The sequence below is a fragment of the Pseudorca crassidens genome, chromosome 12 (genome assembly GCF_039906515.1).
Source record: "Pseudorca crassidens isolate mPseCra1 chromosome 12, mPseCra1.hap1, whole genome shotgun sequence".
In the NCBI taxonomy this organism is placed as follows: domain Eukaryota; kingdom Metazoa; phylum Chordata; class Mammalia; order Artiodactyla; family Delphinidae; genus Pseudorca; species Pseudorca crassidens.
Genome location: NC_090307.1, coordinates 85,664,408 through 85,677,913, shown reverse-complemented (window position 1 = coordinate 85,677,913; position 13,506 = coordinate 85,664,408). Strand labels below are relative to the sequence as shown.

Sequence of the window (13,506 nt, the reverse complement as noted above, 5' to 3'; positions counted from 1 at the left end):
CCCGGCATGAACAGCATCAGCTACAGCTCACACTGTTCCTGTGGTGCCAGAACCCTGTGCAGTGCCAGGGTCACCTCGGCTCCTACAAGTTCTGATGGTCTCAGAAGACCACAGGGGCAAAGGCTGCGGCTGTCTCAGCACCCAGGACCAACCCAACTAGGGGAGGTCTGCCTAGAGAAGCAGGGAGGTTAATGCCCCAACGGGAGGACTAATGAGAGACATAAAGGAGCGGGCAGATAAATCGCTCATCTTCTCCCCACCCTCCATATACCCCCCCAATACCTCTGTCTGTGCTATTGGACAGTTTTGAGATTCAGCAGTTTCACACATTCTCCCCAGAGACCTCCCATTAGATTAAGCATCCGGCTGAGTGTTCCTGCAAAGCTGGACCAACTTCGGTAATATTCCACCTTGAATTTGCTCTCCCTCCTTTTCAGCCTCACTTCCCTTCTTCCCTGACTCTTGCTTCCCTGCTATCATACCCTCCAGTAAAGCATTAGCTCATAAGCTTTTTAAGGAACCCATACAAGGGCAGTGGGTGATTTTTTTACTATTTAAATATTTTTCTTTAAACATTTTATTTAATTAAGAGCCCAACCATTTAAGTGGATGAGACCCTCAAAGCAGAGAAGTGCTACCAAATTAATGTAACTGTAATGGAAAATCTACACAGACCCAGTATTTACAGGTGGAAACAGACATTGAAATTCAGAGAGCGTGCCCAATGCACTTTAAAGACTCTTGTTACTAAGGTTTTCCACGATGGGTTTGGGGACATTATTATCTTCCATATAATGTCCTTGAGTTGGGGGACGGGGGTTGACCATTAAGTAGAATCACTGCAGAACAAACTGAGTCTTGCGTGACGTACTGGTGTTTAAAGATGAAATGACGATATGAGAACAGTTCACGGCCATCTCAAGTCTATCAAATTAAAGGAGGAAGAGGAGGGAGTAAGGAAGAGGAAGATAATCTAGATTAACAACCATGGGAAGTCAAGGTTCTTGTGGGTAGAAGAGAGGGTGTGAGGCTATTTCAGGTGGTCAGCCCTTGGGATTGAGCCCAAGGGACAGGGCAAGTAGAGCAGAAGACTACTCAGTCTCCTGAAAAATAAGGGTCCTCGTAAACTAGTCTGTTTTCATCAGCTTTGGCTGCTATAACAAAAAACCATAGACATGCAGATGTCAGCTAATGCTACGGTGGCAGTCATACTGCGATACATAAAGGGATCAAATCAACATGTTGTATACCTTAAACTTACACAATGTATGTTAACTATACCTCAATTTTTTTAAAAAGGAGGTAAAAAAAATGTACCATAGACTGGGTGGTTTATAAACAACAGAAATTTATTTCTCACAGTTCTGGAGGCTGGAAGTCCAAGATCAAGGCACTGGCAGATCTGGTGTCTGGTGAGAACTCCCTTCCTGGTTCACAGACCTCTGTCTTTTCACATGGTGGGAGGGGTGAGGAGTTTCCAGCATTTCTTTTATAAGAGCACTAATCCTATGCATGAGGGCTCCATCCTCATGACCTCATCACCTCCCAGAGGCCCCTTCCCCTAACATCATCACATTGCGGGGTTAGGTTTTCAACATATGAATTTGCAGGGCACAGACATTCAATCTATCAGATAGTCTATGGCAACAGCACAGGGGAGCTACACTCTAGTGCCCCGAAGTTCCCTCTCCAGTCCTAGTGTGCTTTCTCAGGCACTGGTGGCCTGATTTTCCAGGAAGCAGTAACTTCTCCTTCCACATAATCACTGCTTCTCTCTTCCACATGCCCATGCAACTGGCTCTTCCTCCTGTCCCTATAACCATGGGAGGTCCCAGCACCCACTCATCCTTTCTCTCCTCCCTGCCTCCAGATCTTCTATTCCTGTTGGTGGCATCAAATCTCTCTTCTTTTACCCACGGCTGAAACAAAACTCAGCCAAGGAAAGCTAATATTTTGCCATTCACTCAAGTCCATAGTCTATATTAATTTTTTTAATTTCTAATGAAAATTTTCTAATATTACAGAAGGAAGAAAAATAGTATGATGAAGTTCCATGTACCCATCACCCAGCTTCAACAATTATTAACAAAAAGGCCAGTCTTCATTTTATCCATATTCCCAACCATCCCACCGACCCAGTGGGTTATTTTAAAGCAATTCAAAGACATTATATCTTTTTATTCACAAATCTTTCAGCAAGCCCATAGTCTTTAGATAGCTGTTCTGTGTTATTGGGAGGGGAGGTTGAATGCTGTGTGTGGAATGGATGGAGAAAGAGGCCCTCTAGTGGACTGATCTTTAATTCCTTTTCTATTGTTTCCCAACAATTCAGCTCGGACCCAAATTTGCATGGCCCCCTCAACAAGTCATGTGTTGTTTCCTGTTCAGCATCTGAACTCCCTTTCTAAGTTTGGGCTGTCCACCCCTATGTGATCCATCCCTGTGTGATTCTTGGTGAAAGCAGAGTTTTATTCCTTTGATGGAAGCTGAAAAAGTTAAACTTTGCTTCGTCTGATCCCAGGGCACTGGCTATGACCCAAGCTCAGCCATTTGGATGCTCTTACCAGGGATTTGAGTTTGGAATAGATAAACCATGGTACATAGAAGGACTAAAGGAATAGCAGGGTGGCTGGTGCTTAGAGAGTGAGCCGATTAAGTGTGAGATGAAGATGGAGAGGTAGACACGGATGACACTATGAAAGTCCTGTCGGCCATGGGAAGGACTTTGGGCTTATTGTAACTTGGCATTGATACCTGGAGTGATAAAAAGTACGTGTTTATCAAGATTACTGGCTGCTGTGTAGAAGACAGATTAGAAAGAAGACAAGATGAAGCAGACGACTCGGTTAGAAGCCTACAGTAGCCTTCCAGGAGGGGAAATAATATTAAGTGGGGCTAGAGTGGTTTCAGGGAGGTGAAGAAAAGTGGAAGAATTTGAGAGATATTTTGCAGGTACAATTGATGGGACTTGGTTTCCCTAATTTCCAATTCCTCTAACAGTCACACAACAGTGTTGATTCCATGATGTCATTGTTCCGAACTAAATGCTTCAGGGGTAACAATAAAAGCAAATGTAATAGTAACAACAACAACAATAATAATATAAATAGCAATAGATAACATAAATGTAGCTCTTACTACGTGCCAGCCTCTGATCGAAACACTTTACGTATTTTAACTCATTTAATCCCCACAAAAATCCTGGAGGGAGGTATGATTGGGGTTATTCCCATTTTACAGATGAAAAGCTAAGACAAAGAATGATTCAATGACTTGCAGAAGATCATATAACATACTTACTGCATCAAATATGAACTTGGCCCCAGAATCAGTTTCTGGTCCTCTCTTCAACCTCTTTCCCCACCACTCCCCAACTTGCCCCATCCAATCCAGTATGCTGACTCACACAAATAGAGCCTATTTTTTTACCTGGGATTCACACACATGGCCTATGGTCTTCTCTTATTCCTGCACATATGGTATGATTCCATTTATTCGAAATGTCTAGAATAGGCAGATGCCTAGAGAGAAAGCAGCTTGGTGGTCGCAGGATTGCCCCACCTGGCACACAGAAGGTACTCACTCAATAGTTGTGAGCTCCCTGGTTGGATAAAGCCCTTTTCCCATTTCCCCCCTACCCTCTTCTGGAGCCTGTGTCATCTCCCAGAAACAAGGAGATCTGTGAGGAGAAGATGTTCCTACAAAGTGATCTGAAGAAAAGTACTGTTTTTACAACAGGCAAAACAACAGGGAAGGTGGAAACAACCTAAAAGTCCATCAATGGATGAATAAACAAAATGTGGTCCATCCTTACAACGGGACATGATTCAGCCGTAAAGAGGAATGAAGCACTGACACAGGCTACAACACAGATAAACCTTAAAAACATGATGCTAAGTGGGAGAAGCCAGACATAAAAGGCCACATAGTCTATGATTCCATTTATATGAAATGTTCAGAACAGGCAAATCTGTAGACCCAGAAAGCAGATTCGTGGTCACAAGGGGCTGGGGGCAGAGGGGAATGGAGGGTGACTGCTAATGGGTACAGGGTTTTATGGGGAGGTTAATGAAAATGTGAAATTAGAGAGTGGTGATGCTTGCACAACCTTGTAAATGTACTAAAAACTACCGAATGGCACACTTTAAAAGGGTTAATGTCACTGTATGTGATCTATAGCTAAATAAACAGAACAGAATCCCTCCAAAATAAAGAAAGATGCTAGAATGCATCACCACCAAATAAACCGAACTCAACTCAAATCAATCTCTCCATCCAACACCAGTCTAAAGAAACTATAGGGAACAAACATATTAAAGGTGAAATTTCACAGTGGTGAAATCATCAGAATCCAGACTGAGAATCTCTAAAAGGCAAATAATCCTGTTTCATCAACTAATAGATTTCAAGGGAAGGAGAAGAAAAAAAAAAGAGATGGAGGATTAAAAGAGACTAAGGGACATATCAACCAATTGCAATATGTAAACATTATTTGGATCTTGGGTTAAACAAACAAACTTTAAAGAAGTAAACTGATGAGACAATTGAAATTTTGAAGACTGGATATTTGATATGAAGAAATTAATTTTTTCAAGTGTGATCATGATACACCCAGTCAGTGACTAGACCAAGGTCACAAAGCAGAGAGGTCTGGATGCTTAAGCATCAGGATCAACTGCCTCTCCCTACATTTTTTAAGATTGTAAGCATTCTCCTAAGCACTCAGTCTCATCATTTGCGGGGGGGTCACCTTGGACCCTTGCCTCCTCTTTCCCTTCCTAAAGTCATTTTCATCCCTTCCACTCTCCCATCCCTTTCCTGCCCTGGTCCCGAGGCTCAGGCTGCAGGCTGGCACTGTGGCTCCTCTTCCCTTGTCCCCTCCCAGAAGACTCTCAGTACATCTTTGCTACCTTGAGGGTAAAGTTGCCCCAATCTGGGCATTCATTATTTATCCCTTAGTTCACCATGGGCACCCACTGGGTTCAGCTCCATCCCTCCCGCTGTGGTACCCTAAGCAAGTTACTTAACCTCTTGTGGTGAGTTGAATGGTGCCACCCCTCCTGACACACACCCTCCCCCCCCCAAAAAAAAAGCTATGTTCACATCCTAATCCCTGGAACCTGTCAATGTGACCTTATTTTTCAAAGTGTCTGTACAGATATGATTAAGAATCTTGAGATAAGATCATTCTGGATTGTGTGGGTAGGTCCTAAATGTAACGATAAGTGTTCTTATAAGAGATTCAGAGGAGGAGACAGAGATACAGAGAAGGCCAGAGATTGGAGCGATCCTGCCACGAGCTAAGGAAGCTGGCAGCTGGAAGAGGCCAGGAAGGATCCTCCTCTAGAGCCATCAGAGGGAGCAGGGCCCTGACAGCACCTTGATCTCAGACTTCCCGCTTCCAGAACTGGTGGAGAATGTTTCTGTTGTTTCAAGTTACCAAGTTTATGGCAAGTTGTTACAGTAGCTACAGGAAGTTAATGTCCCTCCCTATTCCTCACTGTTCTTGATTTAGGGTGGGGATAATCATAGGTCCACTTTATTGGATTGCTGTGCACAGATCTGACCCCAGTTTTAGCACTTACCAGCTTGCCTGGCCTTGGGCGAGGGACTTGGCTTCTCTGTGCCTCAGTTTCCTCTTTTGTAAAGTAGGGAGAATAATACTTCTTTGGATGTTGTAAGGCAGCAGTTCTTCAGGGACCTTCTTCCGAGGGCACTCTTAAGAACCATTGAAGACCCTAAAGAGATTTTGTTAGATATGTTATATCTATTGATATCTACTGTAACTAGAAATTTAAGCTGTTTTTTAAAAATTAATTTAAAATAGACACATGACATGTTAACATGAACTTTATTTTTAATATTTATTTTTATTTATTTACTTGGCTGTGCCAGGTCTTAGTTGTGGCATGCAGGATCTTTAGTTGCAGCATGCAAACTCTCAGCTGCGGCATGCGGGATCTAGTTCCCTGACCAGGGATCGAACCCCGGGCCCCCTCCATTGGGAGCACGGAGTCTTAGCCACTGGACCACCAGGGAAGTCCCTAACATTAATATTTTTTAATAAAAAATAACCATGCTTCAAAACAAACAAACAAGTACCAAGGACAGTGGCATTGTCTCGTATTTTTGCTAATCTCTTTAATGTCTAGCTCATCATCAGAGAGCTGGACCCTCAAATCTGCATCTGCATATTCAGTCAATCACGATATGCTGGTCTGTGTTTCAGTATATGAAGAACATCTAGCCTCTCACTGATATATAGCCGGCAAAAGGGACCTCATAGAGACCCTTTGGGTATTGGGGAACCCTGGTGGTCTTCAGGCCACACTTTGAGAAGTAGTGGAGTAAATGAGGAAATATTTGTAAAGTACCTAGAAAAATGCCTGGCCATAGTAAACACTGCATTTTTAAACTAAATGTAAAGCCAAAGCTCGATGCATTTAAACCTTAAAAAATTTTAGTTTTAATTAACATGTGTCAGGTTGGGGTGGGTTTTTACAGCTACAAGGGCGTTCAGGGATTTTTTCTGACTTCAAGGAGCTTACAGTCTGATGGGGGGAGGAGTATGTGTAACCACAGTTAAAACTATGCAAAGAGCAGTTTTATGGGAGTAGGAGGCGGATGTGGGGATGCACAGGAGGGCGCCTAATTACGCATGCGTGGGGTGGGGGGCTGTTCAGGGAAGGCTCGTCTGGACGCGGAGGGGTGGTCTGCTGGACAGGTGGATCTAGCCAGGTCAGAAGGACAGAGGGCTTGGGACAAGAAAGCTGAAATCCAAATCCCGGCCTCACCTCCTCTGTGAAGTGGTTTTTAGGTCACAAGGAGCCGCTAATAGACGTGGCTGGCGGGCAGCGCAGCCCGGCCGCTTAAGGACCAGAGGACCCCTCGACCCTTCTGCCCCTCTCCCGGGCGCCTCTCCTGGAGCGCAGGGCCTGGCGCCGCTCGGACGGGTCTACGAGCCGTGGGGTCCTCGACTCCTCCCCAGGATGGGCCGCATCCCGGAGTGCACCTCTTGAGCCCTCCTTTTCTCTCCAGCGCAGGGGCCGCCCCAGACACTGTGAATCGTCCAGAGAGACCAGCAACCCACACCCCTACCCCCTCCTCCCCTTCTCTTCTGGGCTAGTCTCGACTCCGCCGGGGCGGGAGTGGGAGAGGAGGAGCCAGGACCTGACTGGAGGAGGGGCGGCGCGTCCGGACGCGCGGTGGGGGGGGGACCGGCTGGAGCGGGGGGTGGGGGGGAAGGGGAAGGAAGGTCCCGCGGGTGGAGCGGCGGGGCGGGGGGCTGCGGAGCCGGTGGGTGAGGGTGCGGTGTCCGCGGGGACGCCGGGGCGCCCTCGGGCGGCGGAAGCCGGGCGCGCCCCTCTCCAGGCCGGGATCGGGGCGGGGCGCGCGGTATCCCCGCGGGGGGAGCTGATCAGCTGGCGTCGCCGCCGCCAAAGTTTCCCGGAGGAGCCACGGCCGCCCTTCCTTGCCAGGCCCCGGGCGTGGGGACTAGCCGCCGGCAAGGACTGTTTCAGAGGGCAGCAGGGCCCGCTCTCCAGCCAGACCCCGCGCCTCCATTGCGCCCAACTCAGATTCCCAACTTGGGAGGCGCCGCGGGCCTGCGCACGCGCGCGCCTTCCTCGCCTCCTCCTCCTCCTTCTCCTCGTTCTCCCCCCACTGGGGAGCAGGCTCCGGGCCGAGCCGGGCGCAGAGACCCGCGCCCCGCGCGCTGACCCCCGGCTCCCGGTCCGCCGCCTCCGCCCATGCCGACGCCCGCCGCCCCCCCGGTGCGCCCTCGCTCGAGGGCCAGCTAAGCGCGGGCCGGCGGCTGCGGCGAGAGGTGGGCCCGGCCCGGCGCTGCCCTCGACAGCGGCAAGTTTGGGAGTTGCACTAGTTTGCGGGGTGGGGGAGAGGCCGGGCGGGGGGCCATGGAGGAGGACCGGGGGTCGGCGTTGGCGGCCGAGTCGGCGCTGGAGAAGAACGTGGCGGAGCTGACCGTCATGGACGTGTACGACATCGCGTCGCTCGTGGGCCACGAGTTCGAGCGGGTCATCGACCAGCACGGCTGCGAGGCCATCGCGCGCCTCATGCCCAAGGTCGTGCGTGTCCTGGAGATCCTGGAGGTGCTGGTCAGCCGCCACCACGTCGCGCCCGAGCTGGACGAGCTGCGCCTAGAGCTGGACCGACTGCGCCTGGAGAGGATGGACCGCATCGAGAAGGAGCGCAAGCACCAGAAGGTGGGCGGTGGCCTCAGTCTGCCCATCCCGGCAACGTGGCCGCTGGGACCTAGGGGTCCTTCAGCACTGGGCAACTGTAGGTGCACACGTGTGTATACAGGGAATAGACGAGAGACGATCGGACTGGGTGAGGGAAGGAGGGAGGCCGCTGGCCCTCTTTTGCCCAGCCTGCGCACCCCCAGAGATTAAGAGTAGTTCTTTGGAGTCAGACCTGAGTTCCAATCCCACCTTTACCACTTAATAGCCGTGTGACTAAGTTATTTAACCTCTCTGTGCTTTATTTCCTCACATATCAAATGGTGATACTAATAGGACCCACCTTATGAAAATTAAATGGGATACTATCTAGAGTGCTTAGATAATATTATTCTTTTCCAGAAATGAAATAAGCGCCCCTGCCCTTCAGTGTTACCCGAGAAGATGTGATACCGGGCCGCATTCTTCATCCCACTCCAGAGCCCTCCAGAGCCAAGGGGATGTGACCTCCAGTCACTGAGCTTATTGACCGCCAGTCTCTGGGTTCTAATTTTCAAAAAGGAACCCTGAACCCCAGTCCAGGGTTCCTCCTAGTTTATTAACCTGAGGTGGTTTCCCCACCTCGATTTTACTCTGTGAGGTAGGGATTATTCTCTTCATTTTACAGATGAAGAAACTGAGGATCACAGTGGGGCGGGGGGGAATTTGTCCCAAGGTAGTGCTGAGAGTCTCAGCCCCAGTGGAGGTAATTCTAGTGCCTCTTCCCCACCCTCTTTGAATTGGAGGAAGGTGATTTGGGGCAGCTTTAAGGCTAAGCCTCTGCCTTGTGAACAAGCGCTGGGCTCATGAATCAGGGACTCCTCACTGGGCCGGGAGTCCAGACAAGGTGCCTGGGGAGAAGGAAGTGGGAGACGTGTGGTTTCCTGCCCCAACCTCAGCCCAGGGACGCTCCCTTCAGACTGAGAATGGGAGGAAACGCTTTTCCTTGGGGGATCAGGGCGTCTGAGCAGACTCTGACTTGCTGTGTGGCCTCAGGAAATCCAGTTGGCCTCTCTGAAACTCTCTGGCCAGCCATCACATACTGTGTACTTTGAGGTCTGTGTCTTTTCAAGGAACAGAGGCCCGGCCGTGTTTGCAGTCTTAACCTAAGGGCAGACCCGTGGGTGATTAAGAGAACTAGTGTTTTGGAGGTTTGATTGTGTTTGCCCCCAAAGGTCCCCATGCGCTGGGGTCGGGTAGGAAATTCAAGCTCCCAAGCCTTAGGCAAAGTTTCCAGGATCACACTGGGAGCTTGAAAATGTCCCTGCCCTGTAATTAATGTCAAGATTCCCAGGAGCAGGGACTTGGGAGCTAGATAGCCTGGTTTCAAGCCCTGTCACTCACGGGCTGTGTGATCTTGGGCAAGTCACCTAGTCTCTCTGTACCTCAGTTTTCTCAGCTGTGAAATGGGGATAATAATAGTACCTATCTCATAGGATTGTGGTGAGAATTAAAGTGCTCAGGACAAAACTTGGGCCATTTCGAGGGCCTTACCACTGTTAACTATTGTTTTTAGGCCGGGAGAGTTTTTCACCGAGGGCTCTTAGGCTGATATTGGAGACACCACCCCCACCCCAGATACCCCTACTCCTACCCCAGATCCTTCCATCTCTCCCGGGGGGTTGCGGAAGGAAGGGACCTTGAGATCCTCTCATACAACTGCCTCTTATTGACAGGGACTAAGGGACTTAGCCCAAGTCACACAAGAAGTCCTGGCACCTATGTCCCCACCCCAGCACTTTAGTTCTGCCGCAGCCAGACTGGCAGACACCCTTGAGAGCCATTGGAGGCCACTAGGCCTGGAGTCAGGTGGAATTCCCAGCCAGCTGCACTTGTCACTTCTGGAATGCTATCAGCCAGGAAGTAAACACCAGTGTGTTCAAAGCCAGCGCTCATTTGTCAATACAGAGGACGATCTTTTCTAATTCGGAGGACAAAATCCTTTTTTTCCCCATCCCCACTTCAGTCCCCTTTACTTCATATTCTTGGGATCAAGAGAGACTTGTCTGATTCCCCTCACCCCGTAAGCCTCAAAGGCTCTTCGAGGTGTTATTTCCACAGAAATCTTAGCATGTCCTTCATCTTATCTGTCTATCCCGTCATTCCTCCCTCTCACCTTTCCTCCCTCCCTTCCTTCCTTTCTTCCTTTTTTCTTCCTTCTCTCTCTCTCTCTTTCTCTTGACAAATATGGCTCCAGTAAAGCATGCACCCTCTCCTCCACCAACTCTTCCTCCCAAAAGGTCCCCGGACTCAGCTCTGTTCATCACTCAGACCTAGGCCACCGTCTCATCATGTTCTACCTGGTTACTCCATCTGCAGCCTTCTTGACTGACTGCAGCTTGCAAAGTGCCTTTCGAGGTGACTTGGGTGATGCAAAGGAAAGGAAAACCAGGTCCTCATCTCAGGCAGTGGGTGGGTAACAGGGAAGACAGGAAAAACACGCAAAGAGACTTGAGAAAGCAGTGGCTGTGCAGATACAAGTGCATATAATATAAACAGCATACGTTGTTCATTTATTCATTCAACAGATATATTTATTGAGTACCTACTAATTGCCAGGCACTGTTCTGGGCGACAGTGGCGACCACAACAGGTGAGGTCTTTACCCTCAAGGACCTGGCTTTCTAGTGCAGTGCTGTCCCGTAGATATATAATGTGGCATGTCACATTGATAAAAACACACAGATGAGGTTAATTTTTATTTTTTTGGCCGCACCAGCAATTGAACCCGGGCCCTCGGCAATGAAAGCGCAGAGTCCTAACCACTGGACCTCCAGGGAATTCCCCAGATGAGGTTAATTTTAATAACATATCTTATCAAACCCAGTCGTTCCAAAATATTATTTCAACATGTAATCAATGTAAAAAATTATTTTTTATTGAGATATAATTGACATATAACATTGTATTTGTTTAAGGCTTACATTATGATTTGACATGTGTACATATTGCAAAATGATTACCACATAAGTTTAGTTAACATCCATCGCCACACATAGTTAAAAAAATTATTAATAAGGTATTTTGCATTCTTTTTTTCCTATTATGTCTTTGAAATTCAGTGAGTGTTTAACCCTCACTGCATGTTTCAATTCAGACCAGTGACATTTCAAGTGCTCAGCAGATACATGTGGCTAATGGCTACTCTAATGGAATGGTGTGATTCTAGTGTGAGGAGATAGATTTTTTTTAACTTCTAAAAAATTTCAGCTTATGATAAGTACCATGAAGAAGATAAAACAGGGAAATATAAAAGAGACTGGCCAGGGATGGTGTCTAGTTGATGGGGCAGTCAGGAAGGCTTCCCTGAGGAGGTGGCATCTGAGCTGAGATCTGAATGAAGTGTAGATGCCAGCCATAGAGAGATCTGGGGGAGGGGCATTCTGGGCAGGAGGTGCAGCCAGTGCAAATGCCCTGATGTAGGAGTGAGCTTGGTGTGTGCAAGGAACACAAAGAAGGCTGGTGTGACAAGAGCAGAGCGAGTGAGGAAGAGGGGTAGGAGGTGAAGTCAGGGAGGTACAGGGGTCTGCTAATGCTGGGCCTCACAGGCCAGCGTAAGGAGTTTGAAGACAGTGCTGAGAGGAGGCTAACGAGGTGATTGGTCAGGGGCCACTTCCTGGAAGAGCCTTTTTAGCTGGTATCGAGGCAAGATCAAATTCTCCATGGTCAGCTCAGAGGCAAGAACCAGCTCCCCCAGCATCAACTTTAGTTCATTGAGAGAAGAAAAAAAAGAACTGAGGATTAAAGTCTGTATTCATCTATTGCTGCTATAACTAATTACCACAAACTTACTCAAAAATCACACAAGTTTAGTATCACATTGGTAATATGATATTATGAATAATATCAATATGGGTAATACTGGATAAAATTCTGGAGGTCAAAAGTCAGAAATGAGTCTCACTTGGGTTGAAATCGGGTGTCAGGAAATTCATTCCTGCGGGCAACTTTAGGGGAGAATCCGTTTCCTTGCCTTTTGCAGCTCCTGGGAGCCAGCTGTATCCTTTGACTTGTGACCCCTTCCTCCATCTTCAAAGTCATCAGCGTAGCATCTTCAAATCTCTAACTGACCTCTGCTTCGCGACCCGGGGAGCCAACCCTCGCCCCCTGCAGTGGAAGCACAGAGTCTTAACCACTGGACCACCAGGGAAGTCCCCACGTGGTCTCTGATTCTGCCCTTCCTGCCTCCTTTCACTTTTAAGGACCCTCGTGATTACATTGGGTCCACCGGGATAACCAGGAGCATCTCCCCATCTCAGGGTCCTTAACTGAATCACATCTGCAAAATCCCTTTTGCCATGTAAATTTCCATATTCTCAGATTCCAGGGATGAGAATATGGACCTCTCTGGGGACCATTGTTCCGCCTACCCCAGCCAGTTACACTTGAGATAGCACTGGGGCCCTCTGTGTGCTCAGCCTGTGTCAGGTGGGAGCAGAGAGGACCAGGGCAAGAAGAGCCTGATTCAGCTTCCAGCCCACACCTGCCTGTGGGAAGGTCCTGTGGCCACTTCATCATTCCACCACCACTTTCGCCCTCTGGCCCCACCCTTCACCTCCCCTGGTGACCTTGAAGCAGCTGTGCGAGTACTTAGTTATTACCTCTCATTTCCCCAGTGCAGCGGGCTTCCTGACAAAGGAGATAGGACTTAGGAACTTATTTAAAAGATGAAAGGAGGCGATGCTGACATCCGGCCACCTGGGCCGGCTTGGGATGGGCTGTAAGAGGACCAGAAATCAGCAGACATATGTTTAGCACTTTCTGGGTACTGGGCCCTATTCCAAACATCTACATATATTAACCATTTAATCCTCATGACACCCCACGGGGGTAGATATAGCACTGTATTCCTCATTTCCAAGGCACCCTAAGGTTGAATAACTTGTTCAACATCAGCTAGTAAGTGGCGGAAACAGAATTCAAACTCAGGTCAACAGGCTCCAGTATCCATGCTTTAAACCAGCATTCTATACAGTTTATGATTTTACAAAATACCTCTTTTTTTTTTTTTTGGTAACAGCTTTACTGAATATAATTCACATACCATACAATTCACCCATTCAGAGCATACAGTTCAGTGGTTTTTAGTTTATTCACAGAGCTGTGCAACCATTACCACAATCAATTTTAGAACATTTTCATTACTCCGAACAGAAAACACAGACTCATTAACAGTCATTCCTCACTCCCTGCCAGCCCTTCTGCCCCTAGAAAGCTGCCAGTATGCTTTCTGTATCTGGATTTACCTATTGTGGACATTTCCCATCAA

General features: G+C 48.1%; 1 protein-coding gene and 1 long non-coding RNA gene across 7 annotated transcripts in view; one reads left to right on the top strand and one right to left on the bottom strand.

Annotated features, from left to right (window-relative positions):
• On the bottom strand, positions 1 to 7,199 carry LOC137204187 (uncharacterized). Its single transcript, XR_010933455.1, has 3 exons — positions 6,795 to 7,199; positions 5,586 to 5,738; positions 1 to 924 (listed from the first exon to the last, which is right to left on the bottom strand). It is a non-coding gene; the product is annotated as an uncharacterized lncRNA (long non-coding RNA).
• Positions 7,200 to 7,310: 111 nt separating this feature from the next.
• Positions 7,311 to 13,506, top strand: part of RILPL1 (Rab interacting lysosomal protein like 1) — a 43,684-nt gene continuing 37,488 nt past the window's right edge. For 2 of the 6 annotated variants that reach the window (XM_067701092.1, XM_067701089.1), the window contains exon 1: positions 7,317 to 8,222. In XM_067701092.1, coding sequence (XP_067557193.1) covers positions 7,914 to 8,222 — 309 coding nt within the window. In that variant the 5' untranslated portion in view covers positions 7,317 to 7,913. Of the gene's footprint in view, positions 8,223 to 13,506 lie in introns of all 6 variants that reach the window. The other 4 variants (XM_067701091.1, XM_067701090.1, XM_067701087.1 and 1 more) reach the window with 4 other exon arrangements.